Raw genomic sequence first — 26722 nt, forward strand, 5'->3', positions numbered from 1 at the left:
ACAAGTTTGATATAGTAATTCGGAAAATAAGTCAATAATTTATAGTTTGTTTGGCCAAGTTGAAGAAATCAACTTATTTTGAGAAGTATTTTTTTTCAAAAGTGCTTTTGAAAAAAGACTTTTGGAGAGAAACAGTTTGTGTTTGACTAATCACTCTGAAAAACACTTTTGAGCAATAATTTGTGTTTGGCCAAGCTTTTCAGAAAGTGCTTTTAAATATCAAATTCCGAATAAGGACATGAATAGATTTACTTAATACTACCTCCGTTCCAGTTTATGTGAACCTATTTCTTTTTTTTGGTCCATTCCAAAAAGAATGCCCCCTTTCTAAATTTGAAAATAATTTTGCTTAAATTTACAATTCTACCCTTAATGATAATTTTTTATAACCACACAAATACTCTGGGCCTCTTTTTGAATTATTTAGGACTATAAATTCCAAAAATCTTCATTTTTTCTTAAACTCCGTGCCCAATCAAACATGTTCACATAAATTGGAACGGAGGGAGTAGTTAATATTATAAGTAAATAAATAATCTTAAAAATTTGTTATTACATGTAATAATTAAATCTTTTCATTTTATTTAAGTAAAATATAAAAATAAAATTTAAAAGTACTTAATTCTTTTAATATACGTTAAATGTATTAAAAATCATTCAACAAATATAAAAGCATTCACCCCTAAAGTCACTATATATTAGAAAGCTATTCTAAAAATAATAAAAAATATTTATACATTAATATTCTAAGTATTAGGTTTAACGGTTATTTTGATATATACTATATTTTATTAAGGGTATTTTTAATAAGAAAAAAAATCAAAACTGCTTCTGCTTCTACTTTTAGGAAGAAACTACTTTTTTCTATTTCTCGCAAAATGATTCGGAAAAAAATGTTTTTCAGAAAGGAAAAAAAAAAGTTCTTTTGGATGAGACGCTTCGGTAAGAGTCTAATAGATTAAAAATATGATAGTTTACTATTTCTTTTTATAGATGTATATATAAGTTTAATTCTGCTAGTACATAATACAACATTGGATTGGGATTCCAGGTCGGACAAAATCAGCAGAGTACAGAATGTCATTTCAAGAAGTAGAAGACATATTTAGGCAATGGGGCCACCTTATTTCTCATCTCTTTTCTTCAGGAATTTGCAGCTATGGCAACTTTCAGGCTAAGATCACTTTTGGGTCTCCACAAATGGAGGCCCAAGTTATTGGTTTGTTCAGCTTCACACTTTTCTCCATTTCGCAGCTACTCTTCACTGAATGACACATCTCTTTTTGGAGTAAGTTTTTTTTTTCCCGAGTTACTATTTTGCTATATTTTCCACTTTTTAGCTCCAAGAAATTACACTTGACCTCCCTTTGACAATAGTTGAACTGGGTAGTTTCTGTTTTACTTAAATTAGTTGCTGTGGAACTAGAAATGACTTTTTGAACTATATTAGTTTAATAGGATCGTTTGAAGATTTTGGACTATGGTTCTTTTCTGTAAAATTGGTTAGTGATTTTCATTTTTCTTTATCTCTCAACCTTAACTGAAGGTAATCACTGTGTTTTTTTCTTCTTTTTAAAACCCCTCCCAATTTAGAAGGACGTATAGTGTTTCCACACTTCGCAGGAACGGCAGTGGGTGTTGGTACTTTTACCAACTGAGCAAGCCTCACTCGTCAAGTGATCACTGTGTTTTTGAATATGTTCCTTGTATGAACTAGTTATCTTATCCCAGATATGTAACTGTAAATTTCCTTGTATTTTATGGATTTTACTTGCGATATTTTCCTATGCAGCTCTGTTTCAGGTTTGCTAATAATGTTATTATTATCTGGATCTTCTACAGAGAATTGGATTTATAGGAATTGGAAACATGGGATCAAGAATGGCCGATAACTTGATTAAGGCTGGATACAATCTTGCAGTTCATGACATGTAATTCTTTCAACTTCAATCACTTTTTTTTTCCCATCACAATTGACCTTTAATGGCTGCTTACTCTGTATGATTCTAGTTGAGTTTTCTTTTTTCTATTACTAAACGGGGATTGAGAAAGGGAAAGGGGAAGGGGAACGGTTAGAATTGAACCCACGGTTAATTTGAGAAGACCTCTTATAAGTACCACTAGATTATAAGCCTTGGTAATGTCACAATTCAATGTACTTCAATACTTAATTGGATCTAAAGTAATATCGTTCAGAGTAAGCAGTCTCTACACAGTAGGACACTCTTATATATTGGATTTTGGTGAAGCACAAAGTAGAAAAGGGTGGTTGAAAATAGGAATACCTCTATATGTTGATGATTCAAAATGATTGGTTAGATCCAAATCAATCTGTATGAAGTTTGCTTTGAGCTTGAGTTCCTCAATTGGTGTTTGTCAGCAATCATAATGTTATGAAGATGTTTTCGGACAAAGGCACTCTCACGGAAGACTCGCCTTTGAAAGTTGCAGAGACAAGTGATGTCGTTATTACAATGTTACCATCATCAAACCATGTGAGATTTGGATACCATTTTATATAGCTCTTATTATTTCAAGCACTTATATTTCTAAGGCTGATTGATCGTCCTGAATGCCTCATCATTGTTGTTGATGATGAGTTGGACATGTTAGAGTATTTGTCATAAGAATTAATATTTCATTATTCATACAGGTTCTGGATGTTTATACTGGTCAAAATGGCTTGCTTAGTGGTGGTAATCCACTCAGACCATGGCTATTTATTGATTCTTCTACGATTGATCCTCAAACATCAAGAAAGGTCTCTGCAGATGTGTGTAATTGTTCTTTGATACACAAGAGAGGTACATTAAGTAACAACATGAAATTAACTTCACGATTTATGCGTAGTGTTGATAGAGCATTTGATATGTTTTTACTACCAAATGTTTGGTCATAACATACTAATTTATTGTATGTTAAAGACTTATCAGTAACTGCTTGCATCTGCCACCCACAATACATCCAGGGAGACAATAAAACAAGCAAACATACGCTTTTCTCATTTTCGGAACATCCCTTTCTCATGCAATATCTGTGACAATGTCTTCTCTTACTAACTTATTCAACCAATGGCCCAAAAGCATGTTGTTCAAAAATAGTTTTATACGAAAATGGGGGAGCATATGTGCATGTGACCCTATGGTTTTATTTGGATGGTATGTCTGGTAATGTTCCCATGGTAGTTTCTCCCTCTTCGTCATATCATCGTGGTTGTCTGTCCGCGTTGTGTGCAATAATATTCCAGTAACTCGGTTCTATTTGATGAAATACAAAGTCAAACACATGCATTATATTGAGTGAAACTTAATGCATAGTTGGTGCTGATTTTAGTGCCAATATGTTTGAGCCTAGTTTATCTTATTTGTGGATTAAGTTTCTTCAGCATGAGCAGTTTCTTCTATGACGAGAGTTTCATGTAATCTTATGAATATAGAGTCTGTTGATCAAGTTGTTAACTTGTCCATCAAAAGATTGGAGTTCTCATAATGACATGCATTTTCAGCTTGCTTGCAATATAAGATCGATACGATCTGACCTGAGGAAGATTTTCAGAGGATCGTAGCCTGTGTTAACCTGTTACCGTTTTGGCATAAAAACAAAGCTTACTTGCATCATGTGGAATGACTATTGTTTTTTCCTATCTTGGGTAAAGATTATATTCAAATGTCGTTTCAGTTTTTTAGCAAATTCACCATTGTCTTTGCAGATGGCTGGAAGACTCCTGCTATGTTGGATGCTCCAGTATCTGGCGGTGTTCTTGCAGCAGAGAATGGGGCTCTTACTTTCATGGTATTTGTACAATCTAAGCGGTTCTTAAGTGACTGGTTTCGTGGTAATTTCACACCCACACACGTCTTAGGTGACTGATTATAAGACATTCAATCATAATTGACAAAGTTTTACTGTTTCTCTGTTAAGTCTCAATGCCTTCAACAGATTTAGAAGCTCATAAGCAGCGGTCTCTTAGATTCATGGACTAGTAGTAGTAGTAGTTGTTGTTGTTGGTTATGCCCTTGTGGAAAGGAGTAAACACTTAATGTACCTTAGTTCTTTTCTAAACTATCATTCAAATAATTATCCCACCTCCAATACATTACTGCAAGAAGAATTAATTCATTTCACATTTCAACAACATACCCAGTATTATCCCACACCGTGGGGTTTGGGGAGGGTAGTGTGTACGCAGACCTTACCCCTACCTTGTGAGGATAGAGAGGCTGTTTCCAATAGACCCTCGGCTCAGGAAAAAGGGCAGTCCGGTGCACTAAGCTCCCGCTATGCGCGGGGTCCGGGGAAGGGCCGGACCACAAGGGTCTATTGTACGCAACCTTACCCTGCATTTCTGCAAGAGGTTGTTTCCACGGCTTGAACCCGTGACCTCCTGGTCACATGGCAGCAACTTTACCAGTTACGCCAAGGCTCCCCTTCATTTCACATTTCATAACATACAATTGAGAGTATATGCACCTTTTGCCTTTCTGTTGACCCAGTTATATGTAGTTTGGACATTGAATTATTCAGAGATGTTAGATGTGGAAAATCCAAATCATAGCACACATTATCTGTGGTTACCTAAGTTGCTCTGACATGGCAGTTTAGCTGCCGCACCCGTGTCGACATGACACTAGTATGGGTGTGGGTATGGGATCCGTACCGGATCTGGTCAAACAATTTTGGATATTTTGACCACGACGGATGGAAAAATTCGAGACGAGATACAATTTGATTCCCGAAATCAGAACCAAAACTAGGGTAAATTTGAAGAAAATAGCATGTCTTATCTAGGAAATCAATCATTTACTTATCTACACAACTTGAGAATAAAAAAGAAATTCACATTTTATAGGCTATACTAAGTATTCCATAAAATTTCTCATAATTTAGAGATATTTTTCTATTTTTATTTTTGTAAATTATTTTTAGCCGGATCCCCGCAACCGTATCCGTACTAGGATCCGTATCTCCAAATCTTAGAATTTACATCTCGAAGGATCCGACTTCTAGATCCGCACCCGTATCGGACACCCGCACCCGTGTCCGAGAAACTTAGGTGGTTACATATGGCATTCCAATGAAAAGCTGGATTAATGAAATGCAGAATTTCTTTTTTGTTTTGATTGGAGGTATTGGGTAAGGGGGGCCTTGTTTATCCTTATCAGAATCTGACTGGATGATGCATGTGTTTATGGATATCATTTATGAGGAGATTACAATGTTATTCCAGACAGAAAAATCTCTGTTTGACTTTCTGGCTTCTAAAGTGAGATTCCCATTGCTTTGAGCTGATAAGCTACATATGTATGTAGGTTGGTGGTACAGAGGAGGCTTACACGGCTGCCAAACCCTTGTTTCTCTCAATGGGCAAAAACTCTATTTACTGTGGTGGATCGGGGAATGGTGCAGTATGTCCTGAACCTTTACAAATTTTGCACTTTGAATTCTACATGTCTGCTGAGTGCTGATGTACTTTGAAAGCCAATTCCTTTTTTTGGTCCTTATGTTATATGTTGTTTTCCCAGCTTTGACTTGATTAAACACTGAGGTAAGTGGAACTGATAAACTATATGATGTGAATCATTAAAACAGTTTAATATGTCCAGCTTTTCTGCATCAGATTAGGTAGCAGGGAGTTACTTTCTATGACTTGCACTCAGTAGCATATGGACGATTTTGCGCAAACAGTGTCATCATATTGTCACAATTAAGCTTCTAAGTGGTTTGGGCTTGGGACTGTGGTGATTTTAAGACTTTACTTCCTGTCCCAAATTAACATTAACTTTGTACTGTTTTCAAGCAGTGTCTTGTTCATGTGGGTGTATATCCATTTAAAGTAGCAAGATAATATTCCTCGAATCCATTTCTGCATAGAAAAACCATGTACAAAAAGCTAGCGTTGCATTAACTCTTTTTCTTTCTCAGACTGCAAAGATCTGCAACAATTTGGCGATGGCTATTAGTATGCTTGGGGTGTCAGAAGCCTTTGCTCTTGGTCAGTCTTTGGGAATTGCAGCTAGCACTCTAACAAAAATATTCAATTCTTCAAGTGCTCGCTGTTGGAGTAGGTACTCACTGCAACCTGGTACTAAGTGAACTATTATAATCCATAATAAGACAACGTCCTACAGAAAAGGCTTATTTGCATGAAAATAATCTGCTTTAGTAAATATTTGTTCTCCGCACAATGTTCCAATAATGTTTATTAGGACATTCATTAAATTATCTGCAGCAAAATGCACATTCACTTAGTAATAAAGTCTGCTTTAGTAAATATTTGTCCTTTATGTTTACTAAGTGAATGTGCATTTTGCCGTAGTAACATAATACTATGCATCTCGCAAAAAGTGACTTGTGCCTATGCTCATTTTAGTTTGAAAAACCAAATGCTGAAGAATAAGAAAGTTTCTCAAAAGATTTCAGCACTTGACCAGTAAAACGTATCTGTCCAATGACAAAGTGACTTGCTTCAAATGCAAAAACTTTTAGCATGCTTCCTACCCACCAATCCCAAGAGAACAAATTTAACAAGAGCCTTTTCTACTTCCATTGTTGATCGCAATTTTTGACTTTACTTCTATCCAAAATATAATAAGCTAGCAGAAAGACTGCTTATGTTTAGATGAACAGACTATACATAGCCAATCTTTAAATATCTCCATGTATAAAGCTTAACAGAAATTGGGCACGAGGAATGTATTTTAAGGGATTAGGATTACACTCTTGCCTTTTATCACTGAGATTAGATCATAGAAGTTCAACAGCATCAGTGAAACGTACCTCAATTCACTACTGATGAGATCTTGGCCTTTTATCATTGAGATGATGGTCATGAGCCCAAAAAGTTTAGCCTTACAACATATCTATAGGTTAAAAAAGGATTTAATGTTAAACTTACCTATGCAATAAGGTGATTGATTGCTTCCCGATCACTGCCTCATGGCTAAAGATCCAATTTGTAGACACAGATCTTACTCTATCACTTGCAGGAATCTAACTTATTTAATGCAGCCTATTAGGTAAGTCCAGCGACTTCATAGGCCATCCTATTCATGGAAAAAACTTACTCACACCCGGTGTTCACACCAACTGATGAATATGACACGTCTTTTACATATATTTTATCACGTAACCATAGTTAATTAATATGTATTCTCACCTTAATTTATCACTTAACCATATTTAACAATGAATAAACTAATATTATTTGGTGTACACACCGGGTGCGGGTTAGTATTTTCCTCCTATTCAGCCAATATGATCAAGTACACCCCTTTCTCCTCTGCTTTTCTTTTGAAGAGAAAAGGCTAGGAGCCTCTTTCTTCACTCTCAGAATCTATCTTTTAGTGAAAGAACCTGCATTTGTGAAACTATATTTCAGCTTTTTGCCTTGCACGCTCAAGAACTTTACCTTATCCTATTTCAAGGTTCACGATGAACTAAGTTAATTTTTAATCATGCCAAAAAGTAAAACTTTGCATACAAAAAAAAAGTATGTAGTTAAATGATACTCCATGAAAGCAAAGTATGCAAGTTAAACCTTGTCCGTAGTATCTAAATCTGTCCCCTGATAACATACACAAAATCAAAGCGTAGCTTATTACTTAACTTTATGCTTGTATGAATCCAAATGACAGTGACACATACAATCCAGTGCCTGGGGTGATGGATGGGGTGCCCTCTTCCAGGAATTATATTGGAGGTTTTGCATCCAAGTTGATGGTATGTGTTCAATCCTGTCTTGATGGTAGTACAACCATGTTATATACCTGCTAAGACATTGGAGAGCATGAAGGTTCAGTTCTACATTTATAAATGAGTGTTGAGGTTCACTTATTAGCGCACCACATTAATATGCATTTCTTTTAAGTGTTCTCTGATGGGTTTTACTTCTGTCTGATTGCTGGAGATACTTTTGCTCAGTCACTGTCTTATTTTGAGTATGCAAATGTTTTGCTATTCTTTTTATGTCTGTGTTTTATGCATCTGAACGCCTGTGTTCACTAAAGAGAGAGATCTGAGTTCATTAGGTGTACAGGGTAACATCAGTTAAACATTGATCCGTTTCACTTTGTTATGAGGTTTTTTTTTTTTTTTTTTTTTTTTTTTTTTTTTGTTTCGACTCATTTTCATCTTCTCTTTTTTGCTGCATAATCACTTGAAATCACAAGTCTTTAGGAAGTCAATATTAGCGTAGTTTGTATTATAGTAATTGGGGTTTACATTATCAGTTATGGATGTTGACGTCCTCTTCTATTCAGGCTAAAGATCTGAACCTTGCTGCAGCATCAGCAAAAGAAATTAGACTCAAGTGTCCTTTGACATCACAAGCAGAAAAGATGTAAGTCCTTCCTACTTCGGTAATGAGTCCATAAGATGGTTCATGTGGTGCAGACTGGACAAATTGTATGCCTGTGAAGTTAGAAAATAGAAGCTATGCTGTGACTTTAGTTATAGGATCTACATGCCGTACTAATATACAAATGAAAAAAGATCTACTAGCCATACCTTATTATCTGTCCATTCAATGCATTAATCTGGGGTTTAGCCATTTAGCCTTCTGTCAACGTTCTCAGTGGCATCTCTTTTCATGTACATGAATCTGGAGGTTAATATTCAATTACAATAGCAGCACTCAATGCTAGTTTACTAGGCATTGGCAGCGTCTTCTTGAACTATTTGCTGTTTTGAACTCATTAAATAATGCACGTTTAAATGAAATTACACGAATTAACAGTTCTAACAGAATAGACCTTATATTTTCTTAATTAAAATACTGTGTATCATGATATTGCATGTCAGAGAGACTTCATAATCTTGTGCAGATCCGAGCAAATACTGAATGCTGAAACAATTCTATAAAAAGCTCTATGTTTTAGCTGTTATTATTTGCTTTTGATGTGCTGCATTCTTTGTAGTTGACAATTGTTTTCTGCAATGAGATCTGGTCAATAAACCTTGTCGCTATGTTGCTTTTCTCCAGTTAGACATCTTGGCTGTGGACTCGAGCGATGTGATTATTCAATTTTAGTCCTTGATCATGGCCTCATTTCCTTTTTTTGGATCTTTTAATATGGTATATAGTTTCTTGGCCTTGAAGTTCTGAATACTTCACCACTATCTTCAATTGTTCTCGAGTCTCAAAAGAATTTTGCTTGCATGGAGAAGCAATGACTAAAATAAATTAAGGCACGTTACAACTTGGTCCACCATAGGCCATGTAGATGCCATATGACAAATATTCATTAGGATACAAAATGAAGCGAGCTGGTTAATAACATAGAGTTATAGCTGAGAAAGGATCAGGGAGAAGGTTTGCTAACATTTAAATGGGTGGAGGATTAAAATTGTAAAGAGGCCATCTCGAGGAACTAAAATCACAATACTCTCTCGAAACTAGGGGCAGAACTAGCTCTTCGGTTATGGATTCGGCCGAACCCAATAGCTTTGGTTCAAACCCTCTATTTATCTTAAGGAATTTGTTGAATATGTACAAATTATTAATTTAGCACCGGTAACTTAAAAGGACTAAAATCCCAAACCCATAAGTTTCAAATCCTGGCTCCGCCTCTGCTAGAAACAACATGTTATTATAACATGTCTTCTTGTCATTAACATGTCTGTTGGACTAAATGTTTTCTAAGTATCGGAATCCATTTCTGTGCAGCTTCTCAGAGCTCTGCAATAATGGTCACGAGGCAAAGGACTTCTCCGGTGTATTCCGCTACTACTACTCTGGAAAAGATGAGCAGTAATACCCTAAGCTAAGGTAGATATTGTTTCTGCGGAAAGATACAAGTCTGTATAGTGGTGCTCTAAATCCTTTACTTTTTGCATTTCAGCAGTTCACATTGTTGGAATCCTGCATAATGATGAACACTGAAGTAAATGGACTGATTTTTGTTTTTCTCCAGAGTTTCTGGTTCTATCTGACAGTGTAGGATTTTGTGCTCTTCTATGAAGATCCCTCTTAAGGGTGTTCAGATATTAGATCTAAGGCTCTCTATAAGTGGAACAATTAATATTTTAGTTGTAGAAATAGTCTACCAATTTATGTTTAAATTTAAATTTCTGTTTAGATATTTTAGGTTGTTGAATATTTATTATGTAGATTTTATTTTCTGTTTCTTAGTGGCTATTTAAAGCTTTGTCATAAAATAATAGAAAAGAGAAGAAAGATATATAGAGAAAAATGTAGAGATTCTTATTCTCAAGAATATGATACAATTGGGATAAGGAAGCTTCCTATTTATAGGAGATGAAAACCTTGTTTTCCAACAATAGGTACTAACTTCCTTTCAGAAAACTTCGCTAAACCTAATCATACGAGGAATTGACATTCACAAATATTATTATTTACTACTCCCCTGTTGAATGTTAATTAATAGATAATATGTCTCGTTAAAGTCTTACTGGAAAAGACTAGAGAAAATCGAAGAAAGAAAAAAAGTATACATATCTAGTAATATACATTGCTAATTGTCTCATTAAAAGTCTTGGCAGAAGAATCCAATTCGACAAAAACTTTGGTTAAAGAAAAAAAGCATAACGCCTGTTTTACTTTCCTTGATGAAAATATCACTTGATATCTTAGAAACAACACATTCAAAACTTATATGTCAGCTTCTCTAATGTTGTGGTTAAACGTATTTATTGAACATCTATTTCACCATTCTGTTGAAGATCATGCTTGAATTACATGTGTTCTGTCTTCTATATGTATTTCCCTTTCGGTTGAGTTATGCATGTAGTATTATTTTCATATAATATTGTGGATATCTCGTTTTCCTAAGAAAGACCATATATTTTTTGAATGTGTTACGTCATTGATCTTAGCCAAATACATTTTCAGCTTACTTCAATAATTACTCTTTATTTGCATGATTTGGAGAAGTACTTGTAGTTTGTTTTGTTGAACATAGAGATAAAGTTGTACCCCACATGTAAATATATCACCAATATCGACATTTATGTGGATCCGATAGATATCATGCATATGCATAACCTATCAGTTTTTTAAGTTGTTCAGCTAATTCTGCAAGCCTTAATGCTAATTTCAGAAAGAATATTATAAAGGTAGAGAGTAGTTGTTACTGAGCTAGATAGAAATATTATTTAGAGTACTTTTTTTCATGTCGTAAATAGAGTATTTTTTTTTCATTTCAACAAAATAATTTTTTTAATGACGTAGAAAAAGTACTTTCGTTCATGTTATAGAAAAAATATTTTCTTTTATTTCAACAAAAAAAATACTTTCTTTTCACGTTGTAGAAAAAATATTTTATTTCATTTTAATAAATGAGTAATTTCTTTTCATGTTGTAGAAAAAGTACTTTTGTTTTGTTTCAAAAAGAAAAAGAGTATTTCTTTTCAGTTATGAAACTCAAATTTAAACGTTACTCTTGTGCGAAAAAGTAAAGCAGCACATTAGTTCCTTTGATTTTGTGTGAATTTTTATTAAAATAATAATTAAATATTTGAAAAAAATAAAGCCGTGAAAATATTGGATATTAGGTTTTGGAGGGGGAGGGGGAGGGGGAGGGGGAGGGCTATTTATACATGGGGATTTGGGTGGAGGGGGGTTGAGGAGAGTGACATAGAAAATTATTTTCCTAAAAAGTATTTTCGATTTTCTAACCAAAATATTTTTCGAAAATTTTTTTCCATTCATCAACCAAACATGAGAAAATAAGTGAAAAATTACTCATTTTCTAAGAAAATTTTCCTTCATACCAAACACGCCCTTATAAGCTTTAAAGGGCAATTGGTATTCATGCGTCAATTTGGGCTGAAATCATGGGCTGATTTGAGCTAGTGAAAATAAATGAGTTTAGTTGGGTTGTGGCCAAACTTAGCCCATCATTAAAGTAGCTCATGCCCAACCCATTAAAACTTGGGCGGGTCAAATGGGTTTGGGCCACTTTTTGCCACCCGTAGAACATATTAATGAAGGAACACAAATTCTAAAGAACTGGATCATGAGATTTTTGTTGAGATCGAAATAATATAGTGCATGCGGAAGCTAACAATGAGAAGCTTGGTTGACGACAAATCAGAAAACAAAGAGATTTATACTAAAAATATGTAAAACTTTAATATGGTTTGGTCAATTAACCTACATAATAAACCTGGTATAAAAGAAAAAAAAACTATTGAGAAAAAAATCTCCTCCCCCCCTCCCTTCCTAAACAAAACTCTTTAATGACTACATTGTGGATATTTGTTGTTATTGTGAGAAGCGGAGATTCTCACTTTATAGATGTCCAAAACTTTTTCTCCAAATAAAGGATAAGTTATGAAGGAGATTTATTCGTTTTAGGAGTCTTTTTCCCTTCATTCAAGAAAGAAAGTTCTAATAGACTAAAAATTCAAGGCAAAACCCTTACAATTCTCCCCTTGGCCTGAATTTTCTGATAAAATAAACTTGATCTGCCTTCTTCACATAAACTTCATTACTACTACTTGCCATGGTTAAAAGTAAGCATGGGTTGAAAATTGAAACCCATGCATTAAAAGTATGCATGAGTTAAATAATTTTATTTTTAAAGATGCATCTGCATGAATGCTGACAATATAATTGAACGTTTTATCTCCACATGTAGTACTTGGGACATTATTTTTATAAGAAGTTCATTATATAATGCCCATACTATCATTCTCTTGATCTCTTGATATGCTAACCATACTATCATTCTCTGTTTTGGAAACATTACTGCGCTCCACACCAGGTCAACCTCCTTTAATCTAGTACGACCTCTCAACATAGCTAAATAACTCCAGTCACTGAATAATTCTCTTTTAAAATAAGAGTGTATTTTCCATTATGGTACCGATTAATCATCAGTTCCTTCAAGGATTTCAATTTCTTCAAATACCGGATGCAATCATGTGGTGGTGTATGATCCTAAATGTCTTGAGTGTCTTTCATATAGACCTCATTGACCCATTTCACCTAAAGGGCATCTTTCTTTCCAGCCAATTGCCACAACAGTTTCCCCACTGAAGCTATGTTCCATGTCCTGCAACTTTCGATGTTTAGGAACACAGACCTTATCCCAGGAGACCAACGCTATTTTTTTCCTCTCTTCAGAGCTTTCCCATAGGCAGTCTCTATATTTTCTGCCTACATCTTTCACCAAAACCGTTTAGTGCTTCCTCAATGAAGTCCCAACTTACCATGTCATAAGCTTTTCTCAATTGTATCTTCATTATGCATCTAGGGATGTCTCCTGTTATAGTGCCTTAATAAGGCATGATATATGAGAACATTAGTGATATCCCCTCAATAAAGCCTGACACTTATCCACTATAAGTGGCAGAACACCCTTAAATCTTCGATAGATAACTTCGGAAATATATTTGTAAATCACATTACAATAAGATATAGAGGCCTAAACTGGCTAGCATCACGTGGGACTGAAACTTTAAGAATCAGAGTGATTACTGTTGAGTTAAGCTATTTGAGGAGTTTGCCATTATAAAAAAACTCCAGAATTGCCTCTGTGACCTCCTCTCCTACTATATTCCATGCATCCTTGAAAAAACTACTGCCATAACTATCTGGTCCTGTCAATACTAAACATTGCATCTCTCATCTCTTTGGCAGTGTAGGGTCTTAATAGCTGCAGCTGACCATCTGTTGGACAACACATAACCATTCTTCAGAACACTACTACTAACTGTAACTCTGGCCCTTTCCTTCCTTGCCAAAAGTTTCTGATAATAATAACCAATATATTGGCAATAGCTTCCTGATCTATCTGCAGCACGTCATTCTTATCTTTCAATTGAATGATGTCCTATTGCAGCTTCTTATGCTTGAGTACTAAAAAGATATACCTGGTATTATCATCCCCTAGCTCGATCCATGTTGCTTTACTTCTTTGCTTCATGTACACTTCAACTAGATATGATCTTCTAAACTTTTGACACTTTATTTTCTCCTCCTGTTACAAAACCAGGTCACTAAGATTCAACTACAAAGCTTGTTGTGCATGTGACATTGCTTGCCATCTTCATCAGCCTCAGTGATTATACTCCTGAAATACTGACCATTAAGACTCCGAAGACTTTTCTTAAACATTTTAAGCTTTCTCACCACCTCTAGCATTCTACGCATGCTGCCATCCAGTCTTCACCCTTTCTAGGAATTGTGGATGGTTAAACCAGACATTACAATATTTAAATATTCTTCTGGCTCTTCTTGGTGCACTGAGAAGAGCTATCGTTACTGGACAATGGTCACTAGTTCCTTCAGGAAGGAAGTTAGTACTAAAAGCAGGCATGTGGTCTAACTAGTCATTATTTACAAACACACAATCTATCTTTGAGTATTTTTTATTCTCACCTTGTTTATCACTCTAGGTATATGTACTTCCCAGCAGGGATAATTCTATCAATCCACAATTCTCCAGACACGCATAATATTCAAATACTTCAGCCATACTCACTGGATTTCCACCAATTATGTCATCTATTTTAACACAAAATTAAAGTTGCTCATGATCAACCATGATTGACTATTATACATTTACTGATTCCAAATAGTTCTATAGAGGTTTTCTCTCTTCTCTAATATTAAAAACATACGCCATAGTTAGCAAAAAGGTCACTTGTAGTGATGCATAGATCACCTCATAATTGATTGCCTGAGTTGTACCATTTATGGGGGTTACTTGTTTCACAACCCAAAATCATGTGACCGACACCCGACACACTACCCGACCCGAGCGAACCAAACCATATGATGCACCCAAATCATATGCATGAAAATCAATTTAACCGTGGAAGCTCTTTGAAAATCATATATATATTTTCAAGTTAAATGATGAAATACTTTTCCAATTCAAAATCACATATGACGCCTTTCATGATAATAATGAGATCAAATGTAATAAATATCTTTTTATATGTGTCGTGTACCATCCCGTTACTACAACTCATCACAACTATCTATAGAGCCTCTATACCAAGAATAGAACATAATATTTGCGCCAATGCCCGACCAACATAAAATAAAAAGTCAACATGATAGCTACCACGAAATAGGAGCGGTGCCTCACTATATATTTTGGGAAGAGAGTCATCCTAGCCATATCTGCTTGCCATGTATCATACCCCTCATCTTGAAACATGTAAAGTTAGCGTAACCCTGAAGAGGGGCCCCTGAGGGCTAGGTACACCACCATAGTAGTCAATAAGTGTCATAGACTCTCTCTAACTCAAGCTCTTGGGACAAGATTTAAAAAAATTTATGCAACCAATATTTGATATAAAGTGATAAACAATTATATAAATCATGCTCTTTATCATTTCAAATGAAAAGACAAGTGAAGTATAAACCATGATATAAATTCTTAGAATATTTACATAAATCCATAATTTTTAATAAAAAACATACAAAACCATTTCAATTTCATTAAGTCATCGAAATCACTTTTGGCTCCTTAGGCCTAAACATAAGAAAGTCTTCTTTATCTTTCACCGGGAGTACTATACCGATACCGACATAATAAAAAATCACTAGGTAATTAACCTAGCAATAAGTATTTGACCCTACTTGTCTGGGCGGCTTCCCATAGTGCCGTACGAGTCGACTTAACCTTATTACTTTAAGTAATGATCATTTTCCCTCTCAATGGGGGACTTTATATCCCACAATCCTAGGTTTAGCCTTGGAATGCGTCCCTACACCGGCACACATAGTTTCATGGTAACAAAGTTAATATTCGAACAAATCTCGATCTTCTCCACTAGTAACTCTCAAAACATTTGAATATCAAAAATAGATTCATAGCCTCAAAGGATCTATTTTATCAAATCATTATTTTCATAGCCAATCCAAATCATTTGAACGAAATCAAATGAATAACCTTTTTCATATTAATGCCTTTAACAATTTAACATTAATCTTTTAAAGATACAACAAGTTCTACTCAATTGTTCAAACTTAAAAACACATACTTTTTCATGAAAACATATCTTTAGCACTCAAATAGTTTATACTCTTATCAACACATAAGTTTTAATAAAACTTATAACGTTTTCCATGAGTGTCATATTGAAAACAAGTTTTGAAAATAAGATTTTTATATAAAAACACACGACACTTCAAAATCAACAAAGTTAAAACATAAGGTGACATCCTTCCCGCTTTTTCCTATAAGTACGGATGCACATTTATAAATAATACCATGTATTAACTCAAAACATGCTTTTAGAGAGAATCCCTCAAGAAGAGTAAGTCATAATCAACTTATCTCAACCTTCAAACTCCAAATAATACTACACCGCTCCAATTGATTAAAATGCTCAAATATCACCAACAATTCAATATCTACCATTAGATATCCCAACTACATCAAAACAAACACGAAAATATTCATAAATATCTATTTAGGCTTCACAATTCAGCAACAAGTCGTCAACCATTCCAAATTATCCAACAACTCCACCAACTAGGCTATTCAATTCTATTCTTATTATTAAATACTCATTTGGAGTCATTAGTGATACTATATTATTTACTCAACATCACGAAGTCACTATTCATTATCTTCTCCAACAAAACTCTAGGTTCAAGAACATCCAATTCGTGAACTAGTGTTACTTCTTAGCCAAATGGTGATTCCCCTCAAATTTGTCCATTAATTAGGTTATCAAGTCTATTGGCATCATTAAAAACTCAAAATAATTTCATTTATATCAACCCGCTACTATTCACCTTCTTCTTCATTCAAAATATTATTTTCAAGACCCACTCTTAGAGTTTATATAATACTCCATTATAACATCAAATAAACTTCACAAACATACTACCCATACTCCAATATATCATATATGTGAATCCCAAGTAAAGAAATTACCTCTTGATGGAAGAATCTCATTTTTCTCTCTTTTTGGTGTTCTTGAAGATTCAACTCATTTTATATAGATTTTGATCCATAATAATATTAGTGTTATATCAAATGATATTATATAATTACTATTATACTAAATAAACTTACCTTGAAGTGCATTCATAGTGTGAGAGTTCCTCCTTCTCTCTAGAACCCAAACTCTTGTCCAAAATTCTATCTCTTCTCTCTCCCCAAAATAGCCACTTTTATAATTTTGATGGCATGCGTTACTACGCACACTGCATAGCTACACTCCCTTCCTTGTCAGCTCCCCTTTATTTGACTACCTTGCTGAAATCAGCTACACCCAAGGCAGCGTAGCTACGCACAACTCGCATAGCTACATGGATGTTGTTATACCTTTTAGTAAAAGGATCATAACTTCTTGTAGGAATAACTAAATGACAAATGATTTGAAGCATTGAAAACTAGACTCATTGATCTTTAATTTGATAGGTCATACACCATATAAATTAACATATATTGGGAGTTGTGCTCGTTTGAAGTTAGGCCTTGTGCAACTCATTTGAAACTTTAGTCCATCATATAGTTTTCAACTTGACTTAGTCTTAGGGCTCTTATTAGACCATAAGCCGTTATTAATACACTTTGTACACACATTACCATTATCAATTTATATTATTTATATCATTAGTCCTCGTTCATGCGCGAATTGACATATTTAGCACACATCGATCTTTTTCATAACCTTTAAACACGTCAAAATTTTTCGGGGTGTTACATTCTCCCCCACTTAAGAACATTCATCGTCGAATGTTTTATAAGTCGTTCTTATGCATAGGGTTATCCTCCATTCATATAAACCATAATCCCTAATCATTTTCGACTTCATATGGATATTAAACCTATTTCCCAATATCTCAGCTTCCTTAAGGCCTTGAAATTTGGCTAACTCTCCAATTTGTTAAAATTTCCGTATGAGTCTCTCTTGTAATTGGAACTATTCAAAAATTATAACCTATCCAGAACAAGCCCCTCACACAAGCACCAACAATAATATGGCTCAACAACCAACAATGTATCACATAAAATCACATCTAAGCCCCACACAACCGTACATATACCATAAGTACATCAAATGTAAACTCTTGAAATTTTTTAACTGGTAACATACCCGTATATTTTTCAATATCAACATTAGTTGCTAGGCAAAACCTCATATTACTATTGTACATACCAGCAGTTTCTTTCATCAAATATGCGTCAAGTCATACTTGAAAAGTATCTTCAACTAAACTAAAATCTCTTTATGGCTGGAACTTTCAGAAATTTATTTTCTGAATAATAAAGATGATTGATTTTTATGTTGCCCGAATTCTCAGCTTCCTCGAAGTTATGGCTCATTCTTGTAGAAAGCGAAGCTACCTTGCCAATATGGTACTTCTAAATTGCCCTATTCTGATTCGTAGTCTCAAAATTTTCTCATAAACAATACTTTCAAATTAATTTGTTTACAAATCATGTTTTCCGCCATAACTTATTCACTTGGAAATTTTAATGTTCTTTAATCTTCAAAATTTTCGGAATGTTCTTCTATTCCTTCCGAAGACTAAAAAGATATTTGCTTACTTAAATACATCCATCACATGGTATTTCATACCCCTACTTACCCTTGTAACTTTAGATCCCAACTTGTTAGTCACCTTCAATAACAAGTTTTCTCTATGAAAAATATTCACCCCACTTCCTTCCATTTTATGGAACTAATTTGCCACTCATTCTCGAACATCAGTGTATACATTTCCCTTTTTCTTAATCTTAACCAACTTATTAATACCATCGAGTTCTTTTGATATTTTTCTATCAAAAATCCAGATTACATTTACGTATGTGCCTACCATAGCAATTCTACCATAATCCGTAGTTTTTTCACACTCCAGTTCCACGCTATCATGATGATACCTTTTTTGTATTAGTACTCTTTCTTGACCCCGCGACTCTTACTAGAGCAATTTGTGTTGGTTTGCAAGAGTACTTCTTATTCATGAATATGCATAGCATAGCTTATTTTCTGCCTCATTTCATTCCAAGTGTGCACATGTTTTATCCTCATTTATAGCCCTCATTGTTCTACTAAGCCAATGTATAACCAAAATACTTTCTCATTTTCGCAAAAGGTTGAATTTAATTCAAGTGACATATCTTCCTAAGTTGTAGGAATCTATTCGAGTAGCCCATTAAATCTTTGACTATTAGATAGTACCTTTAATAACCCGATGTTGAACGTTGTAACTATTACTCGTGATAAGCATGTGATTTTTATAGTAGGACTTTATAGTGATTTAACTCATTTCATCATGAATATGATCGAAAGTTTCCTTTCTTCTTGCTTTTGTGAATAAAATTTATCTTTTTTCCAATCATCACCTTTAAGGTTGCTTTTACTTTCTCTGACGCTCTCCCACTTAGGCGTAAAATCTAATTCTTAAGCTCAAACCTAACACTCAAAGACTTTATTAAATTCTTACCTCATAGGTGAAATTCTATTTGATCATATATATGCTCACATGCTACTAATGCTACTACAAGTTCTTTGTTCCCCAACTCGAAATCGCATTTCACCATTTCTTTTCCAACAAGCCTCAACTTTATTTCGTCATTACACTCGTATTGCTTATTATTTTGAAAATAGGATAGAATGGTTATTCTCGTTAAAGCTTTCCTTGTTCTTTTCCATACTAAAGTATCATGACACTTCTAACCGCAACTCATGTTGCTAAGTATCATCATTTCCTACCCTTACAATAATAATATAATTAGCATGTCACCTTTCAAGTTCGTTTTATCTTCACAATTCTTTTTCTAACATTATACCCTTCAATCCATGCTGAAATACCTTTCTAGCAAGTACGACTGCCTTACACCTCGCAGTCCATGCTTATGTATTTGAACAAGTACGACTCTTTAGGCTAAACTCGCATAACATTCATATAACTTTCCATACCATATATCATTTTCAGAATACTACCTGTAAGAAGCGTACAATCCAGCTTCATGTCATCATCATAACATAAATATTTTTCTGACTATAGTCAATATCCCATCTTTACATCATCATGCTTCGTGAAATTAATATACGTACTTGTATATTTCCCACTATTCATGGAATCTAGTTTATGGGTACCCAATCATCATACGTTAATTTCTTTTGTACAATAGTATCTTCAACCTCATCCCCGTGCATAATATATTAGGGATTCCTGATGCATCACTCCATAGCATATGGACACTTGTAACCTCTCAACTCCCACATGTACCATTACCATTTTCAAATTTTTGAGCCTTAAGTGATCAAACTGCTCTAAGAAAGATCAAAATAAAACTCTTATAGTTTGGAGCCCAGCTCCAACAATATATATAATATTGACAACTTGCCATAAATTATTACTTTGCCTCATACATCATTTCAAACATTGTGATGACCCGATAGGTTATTTTGAATATTAGCCCTTATTTTCGTGTTTCGAGACCTCTGTTAGCTCTATTTGATATTTCTTAGTTTTTGTGCATGGTCTGTGTCGCTTTTTGAAAAGCTTTATGTGAAAATTAGAAGAAAATATGATTTTTGGATTTAAAAATAACTTGAGTTGACTACGGTCAATATTTTATATAAACGACCCCGAATCAATATTTTGACGATCCTAGTGGGTCTGTATCATGATTTGGACTTGGGTGTATGCTCGAAATTAAATTCAGAAGTCCCTAACTTGATTTGATGTGATTTGTTGAAAACTAGTATTTTGAAAGTTTGAAAATTTCCTAAGTCTAACCGTAAGTTGACTTCATAGCTAACGGGTTCATATTTTGATGTTGAAACTTAGAATAGGTTCGTATGGCTATTTGAAACTTGTCTGCAAAATTTGGTGCAATTCGGAATTGATTTGACATAATTTAGACGCTTAGAAGTGTTTCTAGTTGTTCTTGAGTTTACTTTGAAATTCCATTCATTTTGATGTTTGATTCATAGAATTAGATGTTATTTTGGTGATTTGATTATGCGAGTGAGTTCATATGATGTTATTACACTTGTGTGTATGTTTGGTTTGGAGCCCGAAGGGCTCAGATGAGTTTCAGACGCGTTTCGGAAGAGTTTTGGATGACTTGAATTGCTGGTGCATTAAACACTTCTGGTGTCTGATGCAGATCTCGCATTTGTGAGGTCTGGCTCGCAATTGCAGACCTCGCAAATGCAAGCCTCGCTTTTACGAAGAGTTGTTTGTATTTGCGATCATGGGCTGGGCTGGGTTAATCTCACATTTGCAAGAATTTGATTCACATTTGTGAACTGTGGTCGTTTGCTTTTGCGAAGGAAGTGGTCGCATTTGTGATCAAAGGCCACTTGTGTCAGCTTCGCATTTGCGATGTTTCTGGCCGTATTTGTGATGGTGGGGTTTTTTCATTTGCGATCTAAATGTCACATTTGCGACTTCTGGGCTCTTGTGACAGGGTTCGCATTTGCGACCCTTGTCTCACGTTTGCGATGCTCGCAATTGCTACATCTGCAACTAGGTAAAAGAGGGGGAAATCAAGATTTAGCTCATTTTATACCATTTGTCAACCTTAAACACTCTAGAGGCGATTTTCTGTCACGACCCAAAATTCAGCTAGTCGTGATGGCACCTAACCCAACCCTCTAGGTAAGCCCAATGATAGACAACAAAACTCAAATAGAATAACATGAATTAGTAAATAAAATAATTGAACTTTCTAATAAAATCCCAAGGATTGGTTGTACAAGTCATGAGCTTCTAAGACTTAGAATTTACAAAGTTGGTACGAAATAAATACATCATCTATTCAAAATATACATAAAGAGATTTATAAATCTAAAACTACCAAGAATAGGAGACAACTATAACCGAAACGCAGGTACATCTTCAATGCTAGCTCCCGCCATACATAGCAACATCAGCTCCGAAACCTGCACGGAAGGTGCAGAAGTATAGTATGAGTACAACCGACCCCATGTACTCAATAGGTAACAAACCTAACCTTAAGTTGAAAGTAGTGACGAGCTTGGAAGACGGTCAGAGTCTAACACCAATAGCCGAAAACAACTTGTAACAATATAATGAAAGCAGTACTTGTAATAACTCAAAAGATCTCATGCTCAACTCGTTCATAGTTATAGAAGAATAGACATGATTTTCAGGTATAACAGAAAAACCCAAATCTTTCACCGAAATTACCAAAATGTGAGTATATCAAAAAACTATAATTTTTCCCAAACTTTCAACAACAGATAATATATTTCATTATCAGATAGCATGAAGAAAGTACATTTATATGCCTATATGTCAATGTGCATGTCAAATCATGAATGTCACAATAATTTGTAGCATGAGAAAAAATGCATCTTTATTTTTACATGCCAAGTATGCATGTCAAATGAATGATTTCACGGTGATAATCCCAGATACTCACACTCTTAGAGTACTCAATCTACCTGATTCAAACTCCCATTCATCACATACAATCACTCAGCATTGTACGGTACCTGCGCTCACTGCTGGTATGTCAGACTCCGGAGGGGCAGATCCTACCCAAGCGCTAATATAAAGCCAACATGGCATGCTGCGACATGCAGCCCGATCCCATAATAAGTCAATAATGCCTACTGCGGCGTATAACCCGATCCCATAAATAGCCAATAAGGCCTATTGCGGCGTGCAATCTAATCCCATAAATAGCCAATAAGGCCTGCTACGGCGTACAACCTGATCCCATAAACATCACTCACAATCTGGCTCTCAGGCCCCAACTCAGTCATCAATCTCTCAAGTCTCAAGGGGTCACACTCTCATACCACTCAACCCAAACAATGATAATGTAATAACCCGGCCGGTCGTTTTGATTATTGCAATCCCGTTCCCCCATTTACTGCTCAAATTGTGAATTATAATTGTTATTTGGCTTGTCGGGGTAATTGGTTTGGGTTCGGTGAGGTTTTGAAATGATTTAGAGCGCTTAGTTCCAAGGTTTAGAATTTAAGTTAAAAAGGTTGACTGGATGTTAACTTATGTGTAACGACCCCGAAGAAATTTTGCTAAGGAAATTAAGGTTTGGTGGTGCCGAGGTAGATCAATTAGTACAAAGATGTGTAAAGGAAAATGTTGTCGGAAAATGGTCATTTCTGCGACCACTATGCGGTAGCAGAATCACTCTGCGAACCGCATAATGGTCGCAAAATGGATCAGGAGAGGGGCAAGATTTGAGGAAAATCTGCAGTGCACTATGCGACCGCAGACCTGTTTTACGGTGAATTATGCGATCGCAGAACAAGTATGCGGGCCGCATAATGACCGCAGACCGGGTCAGCAATGCCCAGCTTTGGAGGCCAAATTATGCGGCCGGTATGCGGACCGCATACCTGTTATGCGATCGCATATGCGACTGCATAACTGCGTCGGAGCTTCCATTCTTTCTAATTTTTGACCCGACCCAACTTCGATTTATAGCCCTTGAAGCTCATTTTTGAGCCAAAATCTGATATTTTAGAGAGAGGTGAGTAAATTTTAGAGAGAGAAAGTGAAAACTTAGTCATTTATCCATCAATTCTTGTTCAAGGTTTGAAGATTTTACAAGGATCTTGCTAGGGCTTCAAAGAGGTAAGAATTTCTTTCCTCAATTCTTCAATTTCGGGTTTGGAATAAAAATGGGTGATTTATAGTATGATTCTTGGGTGTAAGAGTATTATGTATACACACCAATAAGGTTGTGGAAGGATTGTTAAGTTCAAATGGGTAAGGATTGGGTTGAAAATGGTAGAAATCTTCATAGACTTTAATTGAAGATTTGAGGGTCGAGTTGATGTCGGATTTTGGTGAAATTTATTTGGTTGGACTCGTGGTTGGATGTGCATTCATATTCTGTAACTTTTGTTGGGTTCCGAGACATGGGCCCTACGGGCGATTTTTGAGTTAATTTCAGATTTTATTGAAAAAATTAGTATTTCCTTATGAAATTAATTATAATAATCTGTATTGACTGATTCGAATTAATTGTGGCTAGATACGAGGCTTTCGGAGGCCAATTCTCGTGGCAAGGACATAGCGAAATAAATAATTACATGGGTTGAGGCAAGTAATAATTATAAATCTGGTCCTGAGGGTATGAAACCCCGGATTTTGGTATCATGTGATTATTTTGGAGGTGGCGCACATGGTAGGTGACGGGCGTGTGGGTGTGCACCGAGGGGATTATGACTTGGTCCGTCCCGGGAAACTGTAAAGTTGAATAATTTATTGTTAGCTATATGACCTCTATGTGTTGAAGAAATTTTACTATAAATCATGTTAGAAATCATGCTTAGGCTATGTTATAGTACTGTTGAGACTCGTAGAGGTCGGTACTTGTTGAATTATTTGCTAATTGATGTCTTATACTCAGTCATGATTTTTCTTGCGTATTGTACTTCAGTCTTTCTGGATATTTGTTGATATACTATGTTATCTTTGTTTGTGCTGATCTTGTGATTTATGTGAGCCCGAGAGACTTGAGAGGTTGAGGACTGAGTAAGGCCGAGGGCCTGTCGATGAGGTAAGGATATTATGGCACGTGAGTTGTCCATGCAACACGTGAGTTGTCCATGCAGCACGTGAGTTGTCCGTGCAGATTATAGCGTTTGGGCTGTAGGAGCCCCTCTGGAGTCTGTACACACCCCTAGTGAGCGCGGGTACCATTGAGTGTGAGTGCTGAGGGCTGGGAGCCGAGTGGTTGAGCTGTTGTGATGAGCTGAGTGACTGTTGCCTGAGAGGCTGTACTTGCTTTACATTTGTATTTGCACTTGGTTGCCATCTGTCATTGTTGTGAAATCTCTGAAAGAATTTATATCCGAATTACTTGAAATTGAACTGTATAAATTGATTTGACTTAAACTACCGGATTTGAAAGCATATCTATTCTTTGCTGGAACTACTGAAAGTGAAATATGACTGTGTAGCTCGTCATTATCTTCAGTTCCTTAGTTATTATTGTTACTTGCTGAGTTGGTTGTACTCATACTACACCCTGCACTTCGTGTGCAGATCCAGGTGTTCCTGAACATAGCGGGTCTGATCATTTCGCGCAGTTGATTTTCAGGAGATTTTGAGGTAGCTTCCGAGTTCCGCAGACCTTGTCTCTCCTTCTCTATCTCCTTGTTTATTGTATTTGGTCTCAGACTATTATAGACCATATTGTTCAGACTTGTACTCATATTAGATGCTCATGTACTCAGTGGCACTAGGTTTTGGGAGTGTTGTATCGGAAATTGTTAGATTTTTGGTATTGTATTAAACGTTGCCTTTTTTTTATATTTAAAGGAAATCGTGGGTTATTAATGTTATCGGCTTGCCTAGTACTGAGATAAGCGCCATCACAACAGGTTAGGATTTTGGGTCGTGGCATATAACATATGATGTAACAATGAATGATGAATATAGAGTGAGATATGATATGCAAATGAAGAATCATGACTAAGTATATAGTTACAGCTAGAGCAGATAACTCAAAACAATAGAGATAGCCTCATTAGGTCTCAACCGAATAACCGAATAGCCTAAACATGATTTCTAACATGATTCACGACTCATATAATCAAATAAGTAGGGATAACATGGATGTAACAAGATATAACAGCAAAACAAGTCCGGTCATAGTCTAATAGTCAACCAAAATCATGATTTCCCCGGTGCACATCCACACGCTCGTCACCTATCATGTGCGTCACCTCAATGCACCTCTTATAACATAGTTCCCAGGGTTAAATACCCTCAAATACAAGTTTAGATATATTACGTACCTCGAACAAGCCAAATCTAATAACGAGCAAGCCAGACAATATTCTAGAAATTCCACCCCGTGCGTAACAACCTCCGAACAGCTCGAAGCAAACCAAAAGCAACTCAAATACATCAAATAATGCCTAAGGAAATAATCCCAATCCATAAAGGTCGAATCATTAATCAATTACTCAAAGTCAACCAAAAACGTCAAACTCGGGCTCGCACCTCAGAACCCGACAAAACTTATAAATTTCGACAACCCATTAAATAATGAGTTCGACCATACTAATTTTACTCAATTCCGGCTCTGAATTGATATTCAAAACTCAAAAATTCATTTTAGGGAAGTATAAACAAAAATCTCCAATTTCTCTTTTGAAATCATCAATCAAATGTCAAAAATGAAGATAGATTCATGAAATATAATCAAAACCGAGTAGAAAACACTCACCCCATTCCATGTGGTGAAAATCGCCTCCAAGATCGTCCAAATTTGAGCTCCATAGCTCAAATTATGACAAAATGACCAAAACCTTCATAATAGAGTACTTTATGCACTGCTCCATAGGTACCCTTCGCGATCGCGGTCACCAATCTCATGATCGCGATTCAAAAATTTTCCAGCACATATTTTACCCTATGCGATCGCGGCCATTTCCCCCAGATCGTGATGAACAAATTTCTATTAACCCTTCCCAAACTCTTCTCAGACAACCTGTAGTGTAACAGCCATACCTTTTTTGTACATAACTCCAAATGACAAATGGTTTGACTTTCAAAAAAGTAGAAACAAAGGGCTACAACTTTTATTTTTGGATTATCTCCAAATTCCTTATAGATTGCAAGATATAACTTTCCGAAGTCAGCTAAGTGACAACAGAATTTCTTCTTCACGAACGCGATTCACTGGTCCATTTTTTCCATTTTACTCTTTGCGATCCCGACCAATTCTCCGCGATCGCAATGCACACCCCTGTAGCAAAAAATCAGCAGTTGAAAATGGCCTAAAAAGGGTCCGAAACCATCCCGAAATTCACTCGA

General features: G+C 35.6%; 1 protein-coding gene across 5 annotated transcripts; it reads left to right on the plus strand.

Moving 5' to 3' along the window:
• Positions 1 to 1059: 1059 nt before the first annotated feature.
• Positions 1060 to 10079, plus strand: LOC104113587 (probable 3-hydroxyisobutyrate dehydrogenase, mitochondrial). Of its 5 annotated transcripts, none has more exons than XM_033660636.2 (11): positions 1060 to 1288; positions 1825 to 1931; positions 2381 to 2495; positions 2654 to 2804; positions 3710 to 3792; positions 5310 to 5405; positions 5923 to 6065; positions 7635 to 7719; positions 8259 to 8338; positions 9665 to 9766; positions 9840 to 10079. In XM_033660636.2, the coding sequence occupies exons 1-10, from the start codon at positions 1160 to 1162 to the stop codon at positions 9750 to 9752; spliced, it is 1077 nt and encodes a 358-aa protein (XP_033516527.1). In that variant the 5' UTR covers positions 1060 to 1159; the 3' UTR covers positions 9753 to 9766; positions 9840 to 10079. The 5 variants fall into 5 exon arrangements, with proteins under 5 accessions (XP_033516527.1, XP_033516528.1, XP_070052374.1 ...); XM_033660637.2 differs by having other exon boundaries at positions 9843 to 10079; XM_070196273.1 differs by having other exon boundaries at positions 1843 to 1931.
• Positions 10080 to 26722: the final 16643 nt, after the last annotated feature.

This window comes from Nicotiana tomentosiformis, chromosome 2 (assembly GCF_000390325.3).
Source record: "Nicotiana tomentosiformis chromosome 2, ASM39032v3, whole genome shotgun sequence".
In the NCBI taxonomy this organism is placed as follows: domain Eukaryota; kingdom Viridiplantae; phylum Streptophyta; class Magnoliopsida; order Solanales; family Solanaceae; genus Nicotiana; species Nicotiana tomentosiformis.